The sequence below is a fragment of the Nelusetta ayraudi genome, unplaced genomic scaffold (genome assembly GCF_046127955.1).
Source record: "Nelusetta ayraudi isolate G7.1 ecotype Tasmania unplaced genomic scaffold, CSIRO-AGI_Nayr_v1 ptg000017l, whole genome shotgun sequence".
Lineage (NCBI taxonomy): Eukaryota > Metazoa > Chordata > Actinopteri > Tetraodontiformes > Monacanthidae > Nelusetta > Nelusetta ayraudi.
In genome coordinates, this window is record NW_027466067.1 from 1,140,775 (window position 1) to 1,167,343 (window position 26,569).

The 26,569-nt window shown below is 44.0% G+C and overlaps 2 protein-coding genes across 5 annotated transcripts; one reads left to right on the plus strand and one right to left on the minus strand.

Annotated features, from left to right (window-relative positions):
- The first annotated feature begins 229 nt into the window (after positions 1-229).
- Positions 230-14,915, plus strand: LOC142887138 (transmembrane protein 198-like). Of its 4 annotated transcripts, none has more exons than XM_076024489.1 (6): positions 230-391; positions 592-783; positions 9,329-9,581; positions 10,395-10,973; positions 13,149-13,297; positions 13,397-14,915. In XM_076024489.1, exons 3-6 carry the CDS (start codon positions 9,428-9,430, stop codon positions 13,544-13,546), a joined length of 1,032 nt encoding a protein of 343 aa, XP_075880604.1. In that variant the 5' UTR covers positions 230-391; positions 592-783; positions 9,329-9,427; the 3' UTR covers positions 13,547-14,915. The 4 variants fall into 4 exon arrangements, with proteins under 4 accessions (XP_075880604.1, XP_075880608.1, XP_075880605.1 ...); XM_076024493.1 differs by having other exon boundaries at positions 13,149-13,226; XM_076024490.1 differs by lacking the exons at positions 230-391; positions 592-783 and adding an exon at positions 4,028-4,248.
- A 4,360-nt stretch (positions 14,916-19,275) lies between these two features.
- Positions 19,276-25,300, minus strand: mmp19 (matrix metallopeptidase 19). The gene is made up of 9 exons (XM_076024494.1): positions 24,592-25,300; positions 24,376-24,461; positions 24,078-24,208; positions 23,570-23,785; positions 21,494-21,739; positions 20,376-20,501; positions 19,969-20,133; positions 19,722-19,849; positions 19,276-19,602 (listed from the first exon to the last, which is right to left on the minus strand). Exons 1-9 carry the CDS (start codon positions 24,682-24,684, stop codon positions 19,372-19,374), a joined length of 1,422 nt encoding a protein of 473 aa, XP_075880609.1. The 5' UTR covers positions 24,685-25,300; the 3' UTR covers positions 19,276-19,371.
- Between the last annotated feature and the right edge of the window lie 1,269 nt (positions 25,301-26,569).

Here is a 26,569-nt window from a genome sequence, read left to right on the forward strand (position 1 = left end):
TGTAGAACTGACAAGCAACAAGCTGCAGTTCCTCCAAACTCATCTGTTGCCCCCCCCCCCCCCCCCTCCCCCCCCCGCCTTGCCCGCCGGCGGGCCAACGGACCGGAGTTCCCTGGATGGAGACACAGAGGAGGAACCGTCTCTGAGGCGGAGAGAGAGAGAGAGAGAGAGGGAGAGAGAGAGAGAGAGAGGGAGAGAGAGAGAGAGAGAGAGGAGGGGGGGACTTCTCTCGTCTCTCGTCTTTTGTTTCGGCCCCAACTTCGGAGGCGGAGGAGGGCAAGAAGGGAGGCGGGAGCTACAGGCTACAGGGTTCCTGAAGATTCATCTCCCCCACGACCGAAGATGGACCGCGGTGAAGTTCGCTGAAAGTTCGCCGACGGAACTCGGAACGGTGAATTTTTCGAAGTTCAATGTGACGGAGTCGAGGCGCTCGCGGAGAATGGGAGCTGAACCTCCTCTGCGTCGCCTCTGCTTTATTATTTAGCTTCTTCTTCTTTCTTTCTTTTCTTTTCTTTTTTTTTTTTTAAACTTTAGCGTGTGCGTGAGATACAATTTGAGAAATAAACGACGCTGTTTGTGTCATCTATTCAGTCGGAACCGAGGAGTTTTTTTTTTTTTTTTTTTTTAAGGAGGCCGAGGAGAGCTGAGCTGGGAGCTAAATCGCTTCTCCCTGGTACCCTACCCCCGCCTTGTGCCACTGAACGCCGCCGTGTTTTTCCGGTCTGACAGGGTCCACAGCCACCGAGTTGCGACGACTTACAACGGCGCTGCGCAAACTTCCTGGTAAGTTAACAACCTGCTTTCAACCTGACTAAGTTGTGTGAGTGTGTCGGTGTGTTTGGAGATGAACCACAAGCAGCTCCAGCTCCTCTCTCGCTCTCTGCGCTTCGTGTCAAACGTGGAGTTTTCCACCGCCAGGGGCGCTGTCACCGGAGAGCTCACTCACTCAACTCAACTCAACTCAACTCAACTCACTCACTGGCGGCGGCTCAGGCTGTTGAGTTCCAGTCCAATGTTCCAGCTCTGGACTCGGTTGTGCCAAAGTCTCCAGCTGGAAATCTTTGGAAGAACACGTAGCACACCAGGCCGCTTCCATTTCTGTCTGCCACCCCCTCGCCCCTCTTCTAAAGCCCTTAATAAGCCAACAATAAGCAACTTGTTCCCCCAGAAAGAGTTTGCGAACAGACCTTAATTCTAATTGCGCTGAGCGGAGCATCCAGACCCCCCAACCCACCCTGCACACACTCCCACCCCAACTTTGTGTTGCACTGCAGGGAAATAGATTGTTTTGGGGTTGTTGTTGTTTTTTTTGTGTGTGTGTGTGTGTGTGTATATATATATATATCAGCGTTTTTATTTGTATTTTTCCACTTTTTGCTCACTCTGTGACAAGACTCTCTGTTGTTGCTTGTAAAACAGCATCACTCTGCTGCTCCCCTCACTGATCCAGGCTTGGCCCCTCAGGTCTTTTTCATATTGGGGAGAGCAGTGTGCAAGTCGTACCCCCTCAGTGAGCCCCCCCCTCATGGACTTGACCTACTCTTTCAGCCTGCACTAGATGGTTTTGCCCGTGGTTTCGAACAGCAGAGAGGAAGTCCCGTCCCTGCTCTTTGGGAAAAGACAAGATGAGGGGCTGCCTGTAGTTTTTGGTTTGTGTTTTTTTTTTTTTTTTTTTTTTTTTGCCACTAAAGGGATTTCCAGAAGGAGATTTAGGGAAGAGAATATGTTCCAGTAAGAGCAGCTGACCTGCAAAGCACTGCAAAGTATTTCCATTTTGTCAGAACAAGCATTATTTGAGGCTGGGGTAATTACTGCGTAACAATCCTCTTTCTTCTCCAAGCACAGGCACTTCTTTTTCCTCCTAAAACAACAGCGCCACAGTTCCAAGTAATTGATTCTAATTAGGAGTTACGTGGACTTAACATTTGCAATTTATCCGCAGTTCTAAAGTCTTTGTGTCATCAGTCAATTATTTATGCAACTTTAGCACTGAGTAAATCTCACACTAACTTAAAACTGATCAGCTGGAGGCAATTTAGGGCTGTAAACTTTGCCTTTGCCCGTAAAACGATCGACGTGGCGTAGTTTTGAACTGTTTCAGTCACAGTGTGAAATGTATGACCATCAAACCAACAGGTCTCATTCTTTTCTTAGTCATGACATGTCTCGGGATCCTTTTGGAGTATTGGACAAACTCAGCGTTTGGTCATGGCACCGTTGAGTAATAACTACGTACACAAGATGAGTTTTACTATAGCAGTTATTAGTTTGTTGGGTCGGAGTTCCACCTACGTCAGCCCAAATGTTCCAGGCGCCCTCATCCATCCGTCCATCCGTCCATCCATATGTGCTGCACATGGACAGTAAACTATTCACTCGGGCTGAAGACGGGATTGTACCCACAAAGTCCTTGATGACGTTTTCTTATGTTATTGATTGTAGAACAGTGTCGTTTCTCTGGAAATAAAAAGGAACATGTAAACTGTTCCAGATGTGAATCACATCACTTGTTTGTTTTTGTTTTTTGTTTTTTCGTTTTTTCAACGCGATAAATGTAACACAATGATTTCATTTTTAAATCCCCCGCCCGCGTGTGTGGGTGTTACACTTTTGCAATCAGTTGATCACCACTTAGGACGACGATACGAGAGAGGCTCAGATGAAACAAACACTGACACGGATGGGCACTTTTCCAGGACGGAGACTCAGAGAGGGAGAGATTGAGCAACACTTGGACACAAGAAGAACTTTTGCTGTCACACAGACGCCACAAAACGTGACATCGGTGGCAGGAACTAGGCTTTTCTAAAAATAATAATGACCATAAAAAAAAAAAACATCCAGGCATGTAGGCCACATGTAGAGGTTTAGTCTTTGGTTAAAGTTGGGGCTTGATTTGCCTTGGAAACTGGAGGACACGTGATATTTTCGGCGCGGCGATCGCTGTAGGAGGTGCAATTATTGTCGAGTGGAATTTGGCTAAGAGGCCCTGAAACGTCTCTCTAAATGATAGAGCATGAGCTGAGGCATCGCAGACATATATATAGGAACCAACTCCATGGTGGTCTGAACCGCTGTTTCTCCAGCTGCCCCCCCCCCGCTGCTATTGGTTCAACAACCACGAACCCCGAATTTCGAGTCCCGAAATGAACGCAGTTGTCGTCATTTGCCCTATTGTGTCACGCGGCTGGTTGTTAGTCACTGTCAGCCTCTGCCAGCCGTCTCTTGGATACCAATTGGACAAACCCTAACGCGGTTTTAATGGATGAGAGCCTGGGAGTGGGGGGACAGGGAGTGTCGGTGCCGCTGTCTCACACTGCAGGGAGACACACAATCTGCATGACGGGAGGCTGCATTGTTTAGCTGCTCTTAGTCAGCGGCGTACTGTATGTTGTGTAATGTCATACTAGCCGTGCCCTCGCCGACATATGGGCATCAGACTCTGTGGTGCGCCACGCACTAAATGCTGCTCCGCACCACAGACCCCGGCTATTATGGAGCAGTGGGCCGGCCCCTCCTGGCCGCGCACAGCAACTGTCGCTGCAGCACGGCCACTTTGCTGGATTATTTGTAACTGCCGTGCAATTCACCATCTCAAAGACCACACTGTCATCATCTTCTTCTTCTTCTTCTTCTTCTTCTGCTTCTTCTTCTTCTTCTTCTAGTTATTACCTCAAACTCTTTTGATTATTTTTTTACTTTTAGTTAATTCTGTTAATTTTTCTCGTACTTTCTATGCGCTTTTTATGATCTATTATCTATTATCTATCTATCTATCTATCTATCTATCTATCTATCTATCTATCTATGTACCTACATTGCATGCATGCTTGTTCTGTCGACATGTGACTGGTGTCAAAATGCTCCTCACTGTTTTTCCTCAGCACTCCTCCTGGCCTGTGTAAATGGCCTTCCATGGTCTGGAGTTGAAAGGACTCTATTGTTTAGATTAAAGTCAGGCAGGCATGCGATTGAGGGATTATGGGTGGGGTGGGGGGGGGGGGGGATTAAAGTAGTTAGATATTACGGCGAAAAGAAAAAGTAACAACGTTTTGATGTTTCAGTTGTAGCTGGGAATTGTCACTCTTGGCTTTTGTTTGTGTAGCGGGATCATTGTGCAATGTTTTGTTGCACAACCTTTTCTTTTAAGTCTCTTTACAGTTAATGAGAGTATCGCTCACGCCCTCTGGGATTCCTGTCAGTCAGAGCACACAAACGACCAGTCTAAATGCCAAGAGAGACGCTGAGGTAAATCTTGAGATAAATGATGCACCTTTTTAATGATTAGCATATTGCTTCTTTTTCTTTTCTTTTTTTACTACCACACAAACTTAAAACTGGAGCGACGCAAGTTAACAACAGCAAAGAAAAGTTGAGTGAGGATTGTGTTGTTGTTTCATGTTGCTGCCACACGGTGACAAAAGTGTGAAAGACGTGGCTGTAGGTCCGACACCTAGCGAGCTTGTTTCGATCAGAGTGTGACGTCGCGTCATTCTGCCGCTGCCGTTCCATGTACCATTTAGCCACAGACTCTTTTCAAATCAAGGCTCGGCTGTGGTGTTCTCGATGTTCTCGCTCTACGATTGAGCTCAGTTCCTGTCTTTTCTCCCCGTCACAAACACAAGGGTCAGTTCCTGCAAAAAAAAAAAAAAAAAAAAAAGACAAAAGAAAAAAGCTCTGTTTCCTCCTCTGGCTCTGAGCTTCCTGCATGGGAAGGACAGGAAGCTTAATAGCGTCGTGCACTGTGGTTGTCTCTCCCTATGTGATCCACGCTGGCAACACGTGGTGCTGCGACGAAAACTATTCCTAAATCAGTGTTAATTCCGCCATATTGCGTTCTTTTCCACGCTAACGATTCTACTAACGTCCAGTGTTTATTGTCACGCGCGTGTCTCTGTTGACCAGATGTGACCTTCCAACATAGTTTGGATGTCGAGCTCAGTGTGTCGGCGTCTGATGGCGGCAGCTGCAGAACAAGCAGACCTTGGTGAATCCTCAAATTCTTCCCGGAGTGGAGTCGCAGTGACGTTGCCAGACAGTCTCAGCTCGATGTTCTCAGCTGGCCCCGGCCATCAGGTTCGGAGGAGCACTCGCCGTAGTATCCTTGGCGGGGCTCACCCCCACCCACACCCCCACCCACCCACCCATCCTTTCATTAAACACACCCAAATTAGCTATGTGGGGAACTTGTAGGCCCTTTGCAGCCCTCCCTGCCTGCTCCTCAGCAGCTGAACATTCAAATTTGCACAACTCAACCCCCCTCCAGCAGTATTTACTTTGAGGGTGTATGCTCCTTTGCATGGGAGGCTAGTATTTCTTGAGCCTGTCTGCGTTTTGGTTTGTCGTTTTTAACGTATGGCCGATATTTTTTTTTACCGAAATATGTCAGTGAAAGGCAGCTAAAGGTTGATGGTGACTATTAGTTTTAGAAATATGACGTTGCCACTAGGTTCCAATTGTTGTTTTCACTTTCTGCGTCACTCTCGCCGCGCACATAACACTGCTTTCACTCGTTTATATTTCAGGAGCTGGAAATTGGAGACGTGAAAACTGAGAAATATGTTGCCGCTAGTGTTAATTCCAGCAAAGCTAATCGCCTGTGTCGTATGTCACCCGGCCCAACTGCAGTGATACTCTGGGCTTCTCTTGCCTTGTGATTAGAGCACAAATTACACAGCGACACTCAAGAGTTATCCTCGGCTCCCGAGGGAGTAGTCGGATGTCGGAGCGTGCCGCGGCGTAACAGCCCTCACACCGTCTCTCCCGTTCAGCAAATTATCTGCAGTATGTAGATGCTGCTTAATCTAATCCATTACGGCCGCTCATGAAGCAAACACCACAAAGCAACTTCTGTAGTCCGGGGTCGTCAGGAGCAAAACTGGCTTACGAGTGAAATCCAACACCAGATGTTTATCTGTTTATTTATTTATTTGTTTGTTTTACTTGTTTTGTATCGTGAGAACTTGAATGCCGCTCTCCTACAAAAAAAAAAGAATTGCAGCCACCACCGTCATGTTCTTTTCTGTTGGGCTGTGTTCCCTTGTGGGTTGACCACAGCCAATCATCTGCCTCCAGCAAACAGACTCGTGTGCACCATCGTCTCGCACACCAAGTGACCACTAAAATAATACGAAGGATAATGATTAAAAACGTTCCAAACTCAAACTAGAATACACTTTTTAATGGTCCAGTGTGTACAATTTTTAAGGAAGCCTGGTATTTGTGGGCTTCCTTAAAAAAATGGTGGCACAAGACGGCAGCTAACCAGGAGGAGCTATTTACATCTTATTGATATGAGAACTGCTCTGAGGGAAGGAAGACCAAATGACTTTTATTGAACTGCGAGTACACACTTTTGTTAATGTGTTTATGGGCAGTATGTTGAGCTTTTACCGACATAAAAAAAAACATAATCAAACCAAATTTTACATACTGGACCTTTAAGAACCCAGCATAATCTTTATAGTTCATGGTTCTGTTTAGGAGCCGCGGTTCTGTTCAGTTGTTGTTGTTGTCTCCAAGAACTTAGAATGGCATTTTTAATGGATTTGTTCGAGCTCTCAGTAACATACAAAGATGTAATTGTCCATTGCTTTATTAAGATCATTAAGATTAATTATGCTGATTTCAGCTTGGAGCCACTCCCGTCTCTCACTTGGTTCTATGAAGTCGAATACTTGGCAGCCACCTCTGAGCGAGCACACAGGCTTCACTAGTTTCCTTGGTGCCTTTCAGCCATCTTTATGCGCTCTGCTCTTTTGTCCGCATGATTTCCTCCAAAGTGCCACTAGATGTCACAGCATGGGCCTCCCAAGTCTTTGTTTTGCCCCATAATGGCTCTATTCTCCCGCTGCAGCGAGGACTTCCAAACCTGACAAACACTGGACACCATTGTGACTCACAGAAGTTGTAACATGAGTCTCGTGAACGGATACGGAGAGTTTGCATATTCCTACTTCTAAGTTGTTGTTGGTGTAGGCAAGTCGGCGCAGACAAAAAAGTGCAAAATGCTTTTTTGAAATCGGAATGGAAAAAAGGATCTGGATCCGGACATGTTGAGTGGTGGGAAGGGCAATGGCGATAAACATCTGGCAATGTAGAAGTTGTAGAAAGACTGAATAGACTGTGCTAAAATCAGTTTAGCGTAGTGTGATTATTCATTTTTTTCCCCAGGCAGCCACAGACTTTGATTTGTTTCCGCAAGAGACACAGAATCTCCTTGTTTCCCCCCCCCTCCAAAGATAAAACTGTAAAAAGATTAGATACAATACACATTTTCCACATCAGCCATTTTGGCTGCTACGCTCGGGCTGTTTTTCATGGTACAAGCCAAGTCTCTGCTCCATTCAGGCAACTAGTGGCTCCCCAAAAAGGCTCTATGGCACTGAATGAAACAAAAACTCAACAAATGCACCTGTGTTTGGAGACAGTGTTGTCAATATGTGTGTCCTGGTCTGCCCTCAACTAAGTAGGAAAACTCTTAAATATTTCTAGGGTAATTTTCTGGAGGAATAATGGAAAAAAATACTGTCATCACATTAAAGGGGGATGGGGGAGGGGGGGAAGGAGAGGAGCCGAGCTTTGGTCAGTTCTGGGAAGAAGAAGAACTCTTTTAAGTGAAGGTAGTCATGCTCAGATGTTGGAATAACCGCTCAGGGCTTTATCCACATGGAAAAGACAGCTTCACCCTGAGTGAGTACCATCACAAAGGCCGACTTTAACTACCTATCTCCGACCTCAAGCAATATCGATTTTAACCTTGGAGAAGCTCAGTATTGCGAGACCCAGTAACATAAACCCCTCGGTGAGTGAAGAGGCAGATCAAAGTACAAAACCCAGCCCCTGGAACAATGAGCTTCCTGTTTCTGTCAACTGATGTTTTAAACTCTGATCCTGCTCTGTTCTGGGGTCCAGTTGGGTCGTCAGAAACAACCCAGTCAAAGGCAAACACGCCAACACACACAGCCAGTTCCTAGAAGTGAAACTGGCTGTGACGCCTTTATTCCCTCAAGGAGCCGTTGTACTGCTCAGAGCCAAGAGGGACTTTTTGCATCGCCAGACGTTGATTGAAGTTGAGAGATTCCAGTTTAATGTTTTCACAGTGTGTTTGTGATCTGTCAGTCAATTCTGGTAACAATGTTAGATTCGGTTGAGTACACTTTACTGTACATGTGATCCTACTGGCATTTCACTCTTTCTTTTGCTCCTACCTTCCTTCGTAAGACGTCTTTCGAAACAACAGTATGAAAACAGTAAACAACAACAAGCCACAGTACACCAAATGCTGCCTTACCCCTTTATATTAAACAAAAGCTAAATGTATTGCATGGCATGTTGCAGCTGTGATTTAGAGTGACAAGAGAGACAAGGGCACTAAATGCAAGTGTGTCAAAAAAGAGAAAACTTTACAGCAAATGATTTTTGTCCATGCCAGGTCATTCTGCACATACAAAATTTTGCGCCCGTGTGTTTATAAAAGATGGAAGCGGCTCCTCTCCGCCCTGACTAGAGGAACGCTCCGGGCGAAAGGAGAGGCGGAGGGAGGATAAACAGAGCAGAGGGAGAGAAGCAGGCCGGGGCCTCTGGTCCCGACTGTTTGTCTGAAGTAGAAAACGTGAGTTAGCTGTAATGGGATCTCGGCGGTGGTGAGATCATACAGGAGGCCCTCTGTGGCTCTCTACAGGTCTGCCAGCTTAACTGTGTAAAGCTCCCGGGCTACCAGCGGCCTTCCTAGATATCACACAGTAGGTGGAGGTCAAAGCAGGGCCTCTGGAACTCAAACTGGGCCACTGCTTCTCGTCTGTTACGGAACATTTAGGCGGGGCAAAAACGTAAATGATTGATTTTTCTTGATATGTTTTTGAAGAAAAAAAATGTGTTTCATTGGAATGTGTTCATCTGTGACAGTGTGTGTATAACGATAGGTTTTTTGCTTGAAATGAAATGAAGACTTTATTTCAAACGTGTGAGTAATACAAATATAAATAAATAAATGACAAAAACAGAACAACAAAGGGAAACACTTAAATCAGTCAGGAACAATGGAAAAATGATTAATATGTTTGAAAAGCAGTGAGAAGAAGCATTTTCTTATTTAATTTTTCTCATAATGATCTTCTTATCATCTGTTTATTTCCTCTATAACCTGTCTCTCCCCCCCCGCCCCCCCACATACTCACATACAATTAACCAGCATATTTGCCAATGCCAATAAATGGAAAATCTGTGTAAACCCCTCGTGCTCGACGTCCACCCTTCTTCCTCCCTCTACATGCTTAATACCACATGTTAAACTGAACGTGTCGGTGTGCTCATCTCCTCCAAGCAGCCGGACGAGCCGGATGAGTTGGACTCAATGTAACTCCGCCGCCGCCGCCACCGCAAGCCACTGAACACCCTCAAGTTGGGCCTCCAGCATTGATCCAGGATGGCAGATCCCACGGGGCCGAGCGCCGGGGCTGCCGGGGCAGGCGTGGCCGAGGTCGATGCCTGCACTCTGGAGATAGAGAGGAAATATGATGTCATCCCTGCCGTCATCTGCTCCATGTGTTGCCTGTTTGGAATCATCTACTGCTTCTTTGGTGAGGAGGCCCGCACAGCGACGCACACAAGGCACACACACAGCACAGCACAGTGAAGGCACACACACATTGGAAAATCAGGCGAGATGTTCTTAAGACGTCTATAGTGTGATGAGGTGAAATAGCCCATTTGTATCAGTCAGTCAAATTGTTTTTATGTAGCACCTTTCAAAACGAATGAATGCCATTCAAAGTGGCACATTTTGATTGACGCATATACATAGAAAAAGTGTACAAAGAAAAATGTGCATTGTATATATCATCAGGAAAGGGTTTAGTTGAAATGGTGACAGATCAATATCAGAAGAGACAGCGGTATAAAGGTTTAAAAAAAGATTTATAAGGTAAAATGCAGGATTAAAACACTCAGAATAATAAAAAAAAAAATAACAATAAGTGAGAACTGTAAAATAGAGTGAAAAATAAAGCTATGGCTTTGTTAACCCTAACCCATTCCCTACTACCCACTACCTACTACCTATATGTACATATATATGTATATATATATATATATATATATATATATGTATATATATATATATATATATATATATATATATATATATATATATATATATATGTATATATATATATATATATATATATATATGTGTATATATATATAAACAGACACACACACACACACACACACACACACACACACACACACACATACACATATATGTATATTACATTATATATGTTTTATGTATTCATATGTGTGTGTGTGTGTGTGTGTATAGTGTGTGTACAGTGTATATATGTAGATCATATTATTCCTAAAGCGTGGCTGCTTGGTTCCGTCTCTCCCAGGCTACCGCTGCTTCAAGGCCGTCATGTTCCTGTCGGGCCTGATGTTCGGCTCCGTCATCATCTTCCTGCTGTGCCACAAGGAGCACGTGATGGACACGCAGCTGAGCGTGGAGGCCAGCGCCGGCATCGGCCTGGCCATCGGGCTGCTGTGCGGCCTGGTCACCATGCTGGTGCGCAGCGTGGGCCTGTTCATGACGGGCTTGCTGCTGGGCCTGCTGCTGGCCCTGGCCGCCCTGCTGCTGGCCCACCACTTCTACACGCCCACCACCGTCTGGGTGCCGCTGGGCACCCTGCTGGGCTCGGGCATGCTGTTCGCCGTGCTGACGCTGCAGTGGCAGCGCCTCTTCACCGTGCTGTCCACGGCCGTGTTCGGCGCCGCCATCATGACGGTGTGCGCCGACTACTTTGTGGAGATGCTGGCGCTGGCCACGCACGTCTACGAGTGCCTGCGCCTGGCCCCGGCCCCGGCGCCGCTCTGCTGGTACAGCTGGGTCATCCTGGGCATCTGGCCCTCGCTCAGCCTGGTGGGGGTGCTGGTGCAGTGGAAACTGACGGACGGCAGCTTCTCGCACACCGAGGGTAACCACCGTTTTCCACCTTTATTTCACCTTTGCAGCTGTAGAAGCCAAAGAAACATGTTTTTTATATTAGAATAAGTGGTCAATACTTCCTGCTGCACTCAGAGTCATGGGGGTTTGCTGGAGCCTCTCCCAGCTGTCATAGGGTGAAGGCAGGGTGACACCCAGGACAAGTCGCCAGTTTATGACAGCGCAGGGCTACATAGCGACAAACAACCATTCAAACTCACATACACACCTACGGTCAATTTAGAGGTTCCAATTCACCTCACATGCATGTGTTTCGGGAGGAAGCTGGAGAACCCAGAGAGAAGCCACGCAGACACAGGGAGAACATGCAAACTTCCACACACATAGCAATTATTTGTTCTTTAAATAATACCAGGATGAAGGCTTTTACAATAATCAAACAAGGAGGCAGATTAAAAATAAAAAAACAACAAGAACAGATTGGTTCATGCAGGGTTTTATCAGAACCATGCCATGAATGCATGTGTGAAGTTACAAAGGCACAAAAAGTAATAAGTGGCTGATGTATTAGTTCTGCAGCAGCTCAGAACATAACGTGTTAGTTCCTCACTGCCTCACTGTCCTGGTTCCATTCATCCAGCTCAGACATACACGATGATTTGCGTCCCGCTCCACGCGTCTGCAGCAGCAACCTTTAACTTTAATACTAACTTGCTACCCGAATGTCAAACATTCCTTCTCAGAAAAGAGGATACATTCAATTTAAAACATTTGGGTGACTTAGATTACTTGAATGGGTGTGAACAAGACTGACCTGTCTTGACACTTTGTGAACGTCTATGACACTGTCATAGGCGTTCATCCGTCACAGTGTCATTCACTAAATGATCCCAAACAATGTCAACTATGCATTTGAAGTGAGGTGATTTACCGGATGACACTTAATGCCAACCGCCGTAAGCATTCATGAGATGTGACAGGTCATGACAGCCCTATGCACACCCGTTCAAGTAAAGTGTTGCCAACATTTGCATGTTGCGTACAACACTTGCAGCCTTCAGTGTGTCACTGTGTGGAGCTAAACTACGGAACGGATTGAACAAACACCTTTGACACCGTACTAGTGCGAGTCAGTTAAAGAAACACTACAAGCTTTAAGAGTTTGCAAAGTGTAAGGAAGAACAACTCTGAAGCATAGTGACTGATAACAACAAGGCATGACGCCTTCTACTCAAGGCGTGATGGAACATGTCCTACATATAAGCTGTTCATTGTGTCTTGCTGCATATCATGTTATTAATGTTATTATGCATATTATTTTATTAATAAGTTTAACATGGTTTTTATATACTTGAGCAAACACCTTACACGGAGATTTAGCTACAAACAGTGAATGAGCCCATTCGAGTGTGTTGCTTCTGTGATCAGTCAGTGGAACAATAAAAACACAGGAAGTGAACAAATGTATTAGTAACTGCTGTGGAAGGGAGGAGGGGAAACCGATTCAGCTTCTGCTTCTTCCTGGTTTTTTCTTTTTGAATGTGTAGGTTGTGAAATTGTAAAGGTGAAGTTGGAAGTTGGAAACGTCACCAAGCAACATGCATGTTCAAAAATAATACAAACCCTAACTCATAACTTTAGAACCTCTCCCCTCTGACATGACATCCTTCTTTTTTGGTGATGTCAGTGGAAAGTTTTTTTTCCCCTCCCCACTGGAAAGACAATGGTTCCATTTTAAAGGGCACAGTGCCAGTGAACAGTTGAGTCATGCAGAGATGTTGAGTTTTTCCAACTGCTGCCTTTTATCACTATCAGATTGGGTTGGTTTTTTTTTAAGTTTAAAAGCTGTATTCATATTTTTGCGACCTAGTCATTGTCCCAAGTGCCTCCATGTTGAAATCTCATTGAAGTTGCTGCACACGGATTTGGGGAACAAATAACTCCATATAAAGGTCCAGTGTGTAAAATTTGGCTTGATTTTTGGGCTTAACATACTGCCCATAAATATATTAAATAGCAGTGTGTAATTGTAGTACAATAAAAGTCATTTTGGTACGAGGTATCCAGGTTTGTGTGCGCAGGCTGCCGTAGTTCGCTGGCAAACTCGGGAGAGGGAGGGTGAGAGAAGGCTGCAATCTACAGTGTAACCACTTGATGTTGCTGTTCCTTCGATTAAAAACATCTCCAATCTGTTCCTCCCTTGCAGTCGTCCTCAGCCGGAGGCAGAAGCGAGTCCAGTTGATGAGAATTCGAGAGAAGGATGCCAAGAAGCGGCAGCAGGCAGGTGGGCAGGAAGGCACGTACCGCCGTAAAGCCACCCCAGTCAAACGTTACGCTGGGGATCTGCTGGCACCGGTCAGTGTCGCCCCCGCACCGGAGTGTGCCGTTGCAAACCTCCTGTGTTTTAGCCCAACTGACTCCACACCCGCCGTGTTTTCTTGTCGTTGTTCGCAGAGCTACCTGCAAAGTCTGCGGGACAGACAGATGGGCACCGGCACGTCCCTTAGCAGCCTGGGCACGGCCAACCACACCATGATCGACCTGGACTTCGACACCGGCTCCACCGCTCCCCTCACAGCCACGACCCCCATCGTCCGGGTCTGACCGCGGTCAGAGGAGCAGGGATTCCCAGAAGAAAGAGCGGAAATGTTGCGCTGAATTAGATTTTTTTTTTTAAAGAAGTCGCGACGTCTGGGAAAAAGCATTGAAATCCATCCATCCATCCATCCATCTTTAATACCCGCTTTGCCCTGCACTCAGGCTTGTGGGAGTCTGCTGGAGCCTCTCCCAGCTGTCATAGGGTGAAGGCAGGGTGACACCCTGGACGCCACTTCATTGCAGGGCCCCATAGAGACAAACCATTCATTCAAGTTCCAATTCAGCTCACATGCATGTTTTTGGAGTGTGGGACGAAGCTGAACAACCCACAGGGAACCCACGCACACACAGGGAGAACATGCAAGATCCACACAAAGGCCCCAGGAGACCCCCGGAATGGAACCCACAACCTCACCGTGAGACCACTGCACCACCGTGTCAGCCAGTACTGTCAAATGGAATATGTGAAAATATTTGTTTGCAAACCGTTAAAACTGTCCTGCTTTCTAAAATAGAAAAGATTTTATTTAAAAAAAATAATAATAATAAAAAAAGTTGTTTTTTTGTTTAATAAATCTCTTTTTCAATGAGTCGGACGCAGAAAACATGTTTGGGGAGACTGACAAGTGGACCATCCAGGCCTCTGGTGCTTCACTCCTGCTTTATGTGACACACTGGTAGCTCAGAGTCACATGCTGCAAGTCAAGCTCTTGTGTTTTTCTCCACCAGCGTTTACCGCAATGTCACAGTAATCAAAATCTTGTCGACTCGGATGTCATATGATCTGAAAAAAAAAAAAAAAAAGTCTGGAACGTGTGGAATCCCAAAATGTATTGGAAGCATGAGATACAAGGGACTGATTTGGGCTTCCTGTTTGTTTTTTGTTTTTTGTTCAGCTGTGCCTTCCTAATGTAGAGCACCGTCGCTAAACTCTGCTCAGGGTTTCTTCTCAACCCACAAATCCTCTGGCAGAACAATGGGAGTCAAACTATAACCACTGCGCTCACTGAGCTTCTCAGCGGAAAACGCTTGAACGCAACACTAACAAACTTAAGGTCCTTCATTTCCTCTAACCATGTATTAAATACATACGCAAGTTTGAGCCTCAAGTAACGTAAAGTGTTGTCCGTTTTTGTGTAATGAACACGGCAAAACATTTTGTCCGACATGACGTGTACTGTACTTAAAAAGGCCATAGATGCCATGAAGTGCTGTGTGTTGTGTCACAGCCGCTCATCCTCGTTGCTGAGAGCGGTGCTAGATTTTGTGAATCTATATTACCGTGTCGATTTCCTGGAGTAGAATGTGCCAAGTGTGACGTCGCTCTCGGCGTGTGACAATTGTTTTTTTTTTTTTTTTTTTGTTATGTGTGTGTGTGTGTGTGCGTGTGTAACATAGCCATAAGTAAGGAATTTTAGGCTCTCCTTTGTGGGAGTAAACTTTTATAATTTAATTTATACAAAGAGTACACGCTATAGTGCTGACAACATGGACAAAAAAAAAACCCTGCATGTTTTTGTTAGCTTGTAGATTTTGAAGCAGTTATCCATTTTGTATGAGCGGAAATGCACTTGTAATTTGAATCTGTAAATAACTGTTGATAGAAAAAAAGGATAAATAAATGTGTTTGATAAAAAAACATCTGTTTTGCTCACTTCCGCATGAATATACTGGGTTCTTTCCAGGACCTTCATGGACAGATCACATTTCTTGCTGGATCTTTGGATAAAAGGTAATGAGGAACAGTCCTAATATGAGAACCAGTCATGGTCGCCATGGTGCTGCCGAGGGTTTTTTCTTTTTTTTTTTTTCTTTTTTTTTTTAAAAGATTGATCCCAATCGGTAAGAGCAGCTCTGGAACAAAGCTGGTCTCCCGCCAGGGCCAAAGACCCAATTGAAATTTTGTAATGTTTATTATGATGATTTTCCTCACGATTTCCTTTTTTTTTGTCCTACTAAAAAAAAATGGATAAAAAAACAAAAAACATGTGAGTGCTGACTGACCCCCAAGGTTGGTGGATCAACTCTTACGATCGGTAGCTATTTATTTTGAAATTCAACAGCCCAAAAATGAAAGATGAATGTACCATTAGGCGTACTCTAAGAGTTGGCAGATAGCTCAGGATGTAACAGTACTGACTTTGAATCCTGAGGATGGAGGTTTGAGTCCGACAACAGTTGCAGTTACACTTTAAAGCCCAATGGCCCAAAAAGATCAAGCAGAAGAGTTTTCACATAGCTTGACATGTAAGAAAAATGTTTCCGAATACTGAAGAAGACGGTTCAACTCTTAGGATGAGCAGAGTTGCACCTTTTGAAATCAAAATATGCTTCCAGATGTTACAGGTCTTGAACCACCAATCTTGAGATTCCAAGCTCTTTTGTGTTATGCACTGACCTACTTGGCCACTCTTGCCCCTGTGTTTGCATTGCTTTCCTCCTGGTGCTCTGGTTTCCTCCCACCATCATCAAAAAACAGGTTGGGAATAGGCAAACGCTGTGTATTAAGAGTTGGCAAAATGAAAATAACAACATCCTATATATATGTATGTTGTTGTTGTTTTTTTTTCAATTTTCAAAGTAAACATGTTGAGATTTTGCATTCTACCACTCTCCGTCTCAAGCTTAACTATGATTGGACGGTCATTTTGGAGAGTTTCGGGCTGGTTGAAGTATTTTTTCTTTCCTGAAAAACAAACAAACAAACAAAACAAAAAAAACAGCATTATCAACAACATGTTTCATTTTGGCCTAGAAATGGTCCCGTTTTAAAGCTTTGGTTTTCCATGTTTCAAAATTCCAGGTCCCGTTTAAAGCTTTGGTTTTCCAGGTTTCAAAATTAAGCTAACTGCTATTGATCCAGGGAGGAAACATGGCCCAGCAGCTGCAGGTCCTACCTGAAACACTCACATAAATGGCTCCCATTGCCATTTGAAAGGTCCTTGAGTCATAAAAAAAAACAAAACAAAAAAAAAAACACAAAATGTCTTTTGTCTCATCATGAACCTTCAATTCACACACAATCTTCACTGAAAACAAACAGGAAGAGCACAATTTCCATGATTTGCTTACGCGTGTGATTAACGACACCTCTTTCAGAACATGTTTCACCCACTGAATGTGCTTCAAAACAAATCGGAGAAACATTTCACAAACACGAGGAACGAAACACGCGAGGCTCCGCAGCGCCGCCCACAAAAAACAAAAGCAGTCACACACATCACGTGTGACCGTTTTCCAGCGACGCAAAGATAAATCATTCGTTTGTGCTATCGGGGTCTCCGACGTAGAGTCACGACGCAGGAAGCTTATGTTGAGGGGTTTCGTGACACAGCAATGGCATCGACGGTGGGCGTCGGCAGGGGTCGGTGGGTGTCTGCGGGCCACATAAGGCTCAGCACTCCCTTGAATGCTGCTTGCAGTTTTATTTTTATTTTTCTCCCCCCAGTCTGTTGTTGTGCAATACAATCCAGAACAGGATGGCTTTTGACCACGAATTACACAAACCAAGGGAATTATATATTTCCATCCGTCCTGCGGTTCAGCTCACTGCTGCCTTTTTTTTTTGTCTTTCAGTGTAAGAAAATGATTTGTTCACATGCAACTCTCACACGGGCTGGTGTGATTCATAACATACATTAATGACATGGCGGGAATGTCTGCGCACAGAACGTACTTTTCAGGACAAGCGACTTTGAATGTCAGAAGGGGAAAGTGCACACTCCCATCGTCGTAATCCAACGCATATGTTTTAAGACGAAAACAGGCAGTCTCCCTGGACTCCCCCGTCCCTCGGAGTTTAGAGATGGTTTTACATAGTGGAGCCCTCCACTTGCTACAGAGGATGTCTGCTTCCCCCTGGCGGCCAACGTCTAGAACCGCAATATAAGGACTACTGTACGTGGCGGGAATTGCCAGATTTCATTAATATTAAGTAATCTCCTCAGAAACAACGCCAAACAACAAAGACAATGAGGGAATAATCGTTTGTTTTTGACTATATGGAATATGTAAACATAACACATTATAGTAAATCAAATTTACTATAAAAATGTATTTGAGAAGTGAAGTGAGGGCTCTATACACCTACAGACCAGCTTAGTGTGTGTGATTCCTGGTGTGGAGCTATGCACTGAATAGTAGCCTGAGATTTTTGGCGTGGAACCGCTACACACAAAATGGTGAGGAGGAAGAAATCACAGTTGACTCGAAGATTTCACACTTCATCTTTATCTGAGGAGAGTTTCAGTATTCTGTGTTGATCAGTGAGCGACAAACGACGAGTAGCAGACCCTGTTGTGGGCTTGAATTTATGGGATGACTAAAGATTACAAGACAAAGTTTCTTTGTTGCCGTGCAGATTTAGGGTATAAAAGCAGGGTTTATATAGAGGTTTATTTTGCCCCCAAATGAGTCAATAAACTGCACTATTTGTCTGCTTTTGGCTGTTGGAATGCTGTATTAGTCATGGATTGAAAAGAGGTAAAGGACTTTGTGTGATTGCTCCTTTTGAACTTTTCCTTCAGGACTAACATTGAAAAACTGGGCAGAAAGCTTGTTTTAGACCTTTAATCATGGAGTTGCCATGATCAGGCCCCATATTTTTCTTGTTGACAGCACAATGACTCTGAAAATCACTTCCCATCATTTAAAAAAAAATATTTTTTTTTGCATTTCAAATAAAACACAATATCAAAGTGTTTCTGAGCTTTGCGCAGAATGATTTTTACTGCTGACCCTGATATTTACTCAAAGTGTCTCATCCCCACTAAAAAAAATAATACAAATGCAGCCCCGAGTCGTCTGATTCCTTATTGGCCAGTGCAGTGATTTACAAGATATTTGAGCACAGGTCATATTGTTAAAAAAAAAAAAAAAAAAGACTGGTGAAAATAAACATTTTTGCAGAAAAAGAAAAAAAAATGCAATAATCATCTCGAAGATTTTAAGACACATAATCCAGCACGTACAGTATGTTAGACGCATGGAACCCTGAGATCGAACAAAAAGCTCACAGTCGCTGCATGTATTGATTGGCGCCATGCTTTCAAAATCCAGTGAAATAAAACCAACGTGTTCCTGCAGTGGAGGTTGTCTTATGACTTAATGCCCATTTGGGTGGAACAGAAGCACATTGCTGCCACACTAGAAAATAAAAGGTCAGTATCACGTTATAAAGTAAAACTTTACGTGATCATTTTCATGTTAAAACGTGAAACTATCGCGTTATTTCGTAAAACTTTCATGTTACAACAATAAACTATCACGTTACAATGTTGAAATATCAGGTTTGTACGCGATAACCTTCTCGTTATAATGCAAAACTATCATGTCGTTTTGTGAAAGTTTCACGTTTTACATGAAACTGTCGTGTTATTTCATGGTAACTGTCAGGCTTTTGATGCACAGTGTCCACGGGTAATGGCGAATTTAAAAAAGTGGCTCTTTTAATATCTTTAGCCCGCTGGCAAATTCATGACTAAAACGTGAATGTTTCACGTTAAGACGCAACGGTGTCACGTTATAACATGAAAGTTTTACAAAAATAATGTGATAGTTTCAAGAAATAACGTGATAGTTTCAGGTTATAACGTGAAAGTTTTACGAAATGTGACAGTTTGACGTTATAGTATGAAACTTATCACGAAATAACATGATCATTTTCATGTTATGACATGAAACTATCCCAAGGTAATGTGAAAGTTTCACGTTATAACGTGACGTGTTTTTTTTTCCCTAGTAAGGAAGCAGTGCGCTTCCATTGGGCGGAGCCTTTTATAGACCTTTGTTTTTTTGTTTTTTTTTGCCTGCCACCCCCTTTTGGCCATTGTCTAGCACTGCATCCAGCGCTCCCTCTTGCTCAGGGGGTAGCCAGCGTCGGTCGTCAGCTGCTGGTTCACGCGCCAGTATTCGTCCCCGTTGAAGAAGAAGATCTTGCCATTGGTCCACGTGAGGGCGGCATCCGGGCTGGACGGCACCCCGGTGAAGAGCTCAGACAGCGGTTTGGGGTAGCGGCTGAGGTCCGTGTAGGCCAGTTCATCCCACTGCCAGTGGTCTGAGCCCTGCACAGGGAGAGAGAGAGAGAGAGAGAGAGAGAGAGAGAGAGAGAGAGAGCAACAGAGTGGAATCACTACCACTGCCTGCTGCCTGTCGCATTGGCTCAGGTGTTTAGTTGCAATACCTTGATGAAGATCAGCTTCTTGTTCTTTTCCAGGTACAACGCTGCGTCGATGTTGTGGGGGATTCGTTTGACCTCCTTGGGGTATCCAAAGTTCAGCGAGAACATGGAATACCTCCACACTTTACCGCCTGGCAAAATGAGAGGAAGCAGGAAAAAAAAATTTTTTTTCCAGCCTTGAACGAGGAACAAAACACACACACACACACACACACACACACACACACACACGCGTTTTTGGAGCAATTACCTTTAAAGAAGTAGGTTTTATTGGTTCTTGGAGAGTGCACGGCAGCGCTCAGGTTTCCAGGGAGTCCCCTCCACAGCCGGCTGATCTTTATCGGTGTGTTGTAGCCCATATTAGAGATGGTCCACACGTAGTCACCGCTGAAAGCATAGGTTTTCCTCCAGGGACCTGAACAAACACACAATGATCATTTGCAATGCACAGTGATGCAAATTTCAGGTTTTAAAGTATGACTGTTTTAAACCTCATTGTTGACATTTCATTTCAATAAGTTTTACAGTAATTTATTCTTCATTTTGTGTTACTATTATCATTAAAAACTTAATGGGCCGCATATGGGCCGTAGTTGTTAGGTCTTCCTCCAGTGTCCACCTCCACCACAGCTGCCAAACAGTTGACCTCTGGCTCACCCAACATGATGGCGTCCAGCGTGGCGTTGCAAGGGTCAGGCATGCTCTCAGTGCTGTGGCCGCTCTCTGTGGGAACCGGGTTGTCGTTGGCTGTCGGACTGGCTAAAGTGCTGGTGACACGTTTACCTGTGCAGTAATGAAAACAATGAATTGCAGCCACGAGTATCAGAAGTTTCAAAAGCCATCCCTCGTATAGTCACACAGAATCTGTTTTAAGCGTTTCATACCACTTAAAACCGATAATGATTCTCAGTATGAAATAATGTCACCGTAAAATACCCATTGTGTTGATAAACATGCTACCAAATTTAACAAAACAGACACACACCCATACAGAGATCACAATATCCACATGGACTGTAAGTCATTGTTACGAACTGCTTTGCAACATGGCCGCGGCCAGTGGTTATGCCTTTGAGAAGCAGGTTGTGCTGGCAGGGACAAATTAATAATTAAGTGAACCAACAACTTCATCTGTTGCTGCTAATAGACAGGATTTACACGACTGTTGCTGTTGTTGTTATTGTGTTGGGAAGATGACTTTGCAAATATAATTGGTTACAATTACAAGTTACCCTACTATTGAAAATGTAATCGTAGCGTAACTATTCCAATCTCTTCATCAAAGTAACGCAACTATTTCCACTTGATTACATTTCCGTTACTTTTCTAAATGTTGAGTAAATGTTCTCAACTGTGTAGAGCTGACAGTGTTAAGCTTCCAGCAGTACTCAAAACAGAGAGAGGCAATTCAACTGACAGACGAGAGGCAGGGGGCGCTGCAATTCTGAACTTGGCAGGAGAGCCAATCAGAAGCATCAGTGTCGTGTCAAACTTTGGACTGTGGAAGGGAACAGAAATTGACTGTGCTTGTGCCAGGCCAGTGCAGGAGAAAACCAAGCAAAGCAACAAAAACATAAAATGACTAAATACAAAGCCCAGCCTAAATTTGTAAAAAATAAAATAAAAAATTGCTCAGATGTAATTAAATTACAGTTACTATATTTTAATTAGAAATGTTTGTCCATAAATGTAACTCATTAGAATTCCCTCTGTTTTGTGATTAGATGAGGTAACAACGTTACGTGCAACTCGCTACTCCCCGAATGTGGACTCACCGTACATCGCCTGAACGCCTCGGACGTCGTCCCAGTGCAGCCTGAAGTTGACGCGGTAGCCACCGTAGATTGGAGCCATCAGGGCGCTGCTGTACTGAGAGTGGCCCAGGCCGAGGGCGTGGCCGATCTCATGTGCAGCCACGATCCGCAGGTTGGTGCCATAATAGGAGCCCTCGGTCCAGAACTCATCCTCGTCGAAATGGACGAGGCCAGAATCTGGTGCCTCGGCATGAGCAAGGACGTGACCTGTAGGAGGAACATACAGGAGTATATATATATGTATGTATATAACAACAACAATCTCTCCCTCTCGATTTAAGTGTGTACAAACTAACCCATTGCACAACAGTATGACACACAGTCATTATACACAACTGCAATGAATGTTTTTTTTTCCAGCTAGCATCAGATTTCATTTCATATTATTTTATGTTATTCTTTCATTTATATTTTTTATTTTATGCCGTACTTTTATCTCTATGTATACTATAGATTAGAACATTGCATTACATTTTTTATTACGCTAGTTTTTTTTATTACACCGTCTGCCCTGGAGATCAATAAAGTATCTATATATCTATCTATCTATCTATCTGTCTATATATCTACATGTAAATATGTGTATATATATTATTTTCATATATACTTACTATATATGTATATGTACATATATATATATATATATATATATATATATATATATATATATATATACACACACACACGGACGTATTTGTATGTATGTGTGTGTGTCCATCCATATAGAAGTACAATGTACATGATGAATATACAGCTCAAGTATATTCCTCAAAATAAAGGAGGTATCACCATTACATAATAGTTTTATACTTACAATAATTCATCAGGCATTAACCACAGCATTTGTCCCTCAATCCTTCAGGTAGCTGTAATTAAACCCCTTATCAAAAAAAAACCTAATCTGGACACAAGTGTCCTATCCAATTATAGGCCAATCTCAAACCTTCCGTTTCTGTCCACGATTTCAGAGAAAATAGTTGCCAGGCAGCTCAAGGACTTTTTCCATGACAACAATCTATTTGATGTGTTTCAGTCAGGTTTTTAGGAATAATCGCAGCACTGAGACTGCACTGCTCGAGGTGAGTAATGACCTCCTGCTGGCATCTGACAGCGGTCTTCTTTCAGTTCTTCTAGATCTCAGTGCTGTATTTGATACACCACCACGTCGTTCTTCTGAGAAGACTACAGGATGTTAGTGGCACAACCCTTGTATTTGTTGCAATCTTGTTTCTCTGACCACTTTCACTTTGTGTATGTTCATAATCACTCATCAGAACGTAAGAGGGTTAGTCATAGAGTCCCTCAAGGGTCTGTTCTTGGACGACTTCTCTTTAACATTCACGTTTCCTCTTGGTGACATCATTAGAAAGCATGACATCAGTTTATTTGAGAGTAGACTTAAGACCTTCCTCTTCCATCAAGCTTACAATTAGAATCAAGTTACTGTCAGTTCAGCTGCTATAGGCCTAGACCGCTGAGGAAGATCTTTTTCTCCCATTAAAGGGATTGTCGCTCTGTGCAGGTGGAGCTTCTATCAATTTTTCCTCTCCACCTGAACTACCCATTATATGCACGATGCTGCCTCAGTCTCTATGTGTCCTTGGCAGGTATGGGCCCCGCTCAAAAGCTTTTTTTTTTTTTTATCAGGTATGTGATTAAAACTAAAAGAAATGAAATGAAATGACCGCGACATCAGGACCCGGAGAACGCAGTCCAGGGAGCCTCGAGCCATCACTTCATCTTCAATACCAAGAGGACCAAGGACTTGATTTAACGGCGGATCATGTGCCATCATGTACTCTTGCCCTCCCAAACACGGACAAACGCATTCAACATGGATCTAATAATTTGGCGTATATATACACCACAACAACATCTATTTATATACAACTGGTCATAAGCAGATGACGGCCCTCAGGAGTCTGGATCTGCTCTAGGTTTCTTCCCACAGTGGAGTTGATTGATTGATTGAAGTCAGTCTTCCAAAACCCACTGGTTAACTCTCCAGCTGTCGGTGGTGAGGTGTGTGAGACTCACCACGGCCGTCGAAAGGTGAAGCGCACTGGCCATCACCGCGACTGTGAAAGGACATTCTGATGTCTGCCCTTCCGTAGAAGATCTCTCGGAAAGACAAATTGGCCACATCGCTCCAGTACTGGAAGGCGGAGCGGATGGCCTTGGTGACGTCCCCCTTCCTCATGTCAGGGGTGTAGTTGTAGATGCGGTAAGTCAGACTTCGTTTCCTCCACAAGCCTTCAAAAGAACAATTGCAAGCGACAACGTGTCACTAGCTGATGGGAAAGGATTTACCAAAATGACCGATGAAACTCCTTTCTATGAGAAATCCATAGAAAGTGTTTGAGTCGTTTTTACTTGGAAACATCCAAGCTGATTTTGCTTTGGTTTTCTTAACATGCAATACAGTATAAAACAGTGATAGCTACTCCTCCGTGTCCACAAATATTTGGATGAGCTGAGAGGAACCATCCTGGATGCGTGGACATGTGAGGAACATGGTGCACGTGGTGGCATTCTGTGAACTCACCTATCACTCTGTATCTGTGATGCTTGCTGTTGAAGGGGTCTTTCAGGCCACAGCGAGGCCTTCTCATGGCCTCCAGAGTGGCTTCGTCCAGTTCTCCGCTGGGCAGCAGATCGTTCACTTGCTGGAAAGACCTGGAGACAAAACAGACTCCTGCAAAACTCATCCGGTGACGTTCACAGGCCGCTCCCTACCCACCAACAGTCAACAGACCCTTATATACACCATGGGCTGGTGTATAAACATGCTCCTGTTGGCCATATGCATGGTTTTACTTTGAAAGGGCAGTGAGCGTACGTACTTGAGAGCCTGGATGAGCTCGTCCAGGTTGCGAGGGTCCAGCGGGTCAGTGAGGTCCGTCAGGTAGCCGTACCTGGTCAAATATGCCTGGAAAACACAGGTACAATGAAGACCTCAGACACACTTTAAAAGCCTTACAAAAGTAAAACAAACAAGGTTCATGAAAGCAAAAAAAAAAAAAAATCTAACAAAAAAATAAAAGTAGCCTTCAGCTCACCTTAGCCTCATCCAACTCTGGCCATGGCACCACCGCACAAAGAGCTCCGCTGAGGGCCAGCAGCAGCCGCAGAAGCAGACCAGTGGTATCCATATTCAAATCACTTTAGCACTTTCAGCCGCTGGATATATTTGGTCCTCAAAGAGCGGCAGAGCCCTCAGCAGAATCCCACAGCAGACTTTTTGTTCTCTGTGCAGGTTCCGCGCGCTTTTAAACTCAGCCCCAGAGCATGAGTCAGCCCTGTGGCTGCGATGATCCATCCCCGAAGAATGAGCAACGCAAGAGTTGCCAGCTGAGACCAGGCCAGCCCGTCTGCTGTTAAACTGTTACAGCTGCTCACAGATGAACTGGACAGTCTGAGGTGTCTTTTCTTACTAGAGAACGATTACTAGAGTTTCAGGGTCAAACTACTGTTTAACTCTTTGAAATGCTGTAGGTGATCCGGAACAGAAGTGCAAATCTAATATACCCAACTTGATTTAATGGTCATTTGCTTTTCCTACAATTAAGGCATACAATGCATTAGCTGCCTATTAAACCTACTGGCCATTTGGCGCTCTGACCTTCCAGACAGTGTAGGTATGCTCAAAGGTTTGGGGTCACGGACTCATTTCTGCATTGAACTCATTTATAACCAGTTGTTTTGAAATAATGATCTTGAATCCTTAAAAAGTTTGGGAACATTTCAGTGTTGAATGAAAAGCATTTCCAATGTCTAATTAAAAGTAAATTGAGAGAGTTCCAAGTGTACACAACTCAAACAGCCGAAAATATGAACCAAGACACTTTGTTTACTCTTTCATGGTTTTAGCACAACACAACTAAGTGTGATTATAATACAAAGCTTTGTCTTAGAAACGCTTACAATTTCTTTTAGCAATTTTAAAGCTTCCAACTTCTGTAATGATGGCCACACATTGCACACTGATATTAATTCTGTAATTAGACAGTCAAGGCAACAGCTGTCAAAGCCAACCTACTATGTGCTCAGCACATCCTGACTGATTTTCCTGCGCTGGTAATGTTCTTAGAGCATTCTGCTAGATTATTTCATGAAGCTGCAGCAATGATGTTCAATGTTCAATGCAGAAATGTGTCAGTGACCCCAAACTTTTGAACAATTGTGTAAAACTGTCGGTGACGTAACCGTTTGTGTGAGGACAGCCAGAAAAACTCTTTGTTTGCATTCTTGTTCTGAAGATCATATCTTACCCTCACATGAACTATTCATTGTTTACGTCTTTTGCTTGCTCCACTTTCTAGTGTGTTCAGCCTGTAGCAGTAGCACCTCTCCCAAAATAGTGGCAACATCCCACATTCTGACTCTGCCTGGTTTTTCACAGGATCCCGTGAACAGAGGGCTGAATATAGGCACTACATTGGAACTTTTTCTTGAGGGTAAAGTGTGTAAAAGTCTGCCATCAAGTGGCCAGATTTTAGATTGCAGCACTCATTTGCTAACCCCCCCCCCCCTCCCAAGCTTGCCAGTGAACTACGTTGGCCTGTGCACACAAATTGGGATACCTCATCCGCCTTCTTCTTTGTTGGTTTATTTGTGGATGCCAGCGTTCATGCTAAATATGAAACACGCTGTCAGACGACCCGTACTGTCTGCACCAGGCTTCATTAGAAATATGGCAGTGCAAGATGGCAGCTAACTAGGAGCAAGACTCTTGATCTATGAGTATTCTTACTTATAAATATGGGAACCGTTCTAAGGGTAGGAGAACCAAATGACTTTCATTGCACTGGGTCTATACACTTCTCTTAACGTATTAATGGGCAGTGTGTTAAGCTTTTGCCATTTTCAAAACCATAAATCAGGCCAAATTTTACACACTGTAATGAGTGATGACATCACAATAAAAGATATTAAGATGTCCAGGGCAGAATAGGAACTTTAAAAAATTGCTGGCGAGGCCAAACTTGTGTGTCTCATACAACTCAAACATATTTGACTTTGAGCTTCTGGAGAAAT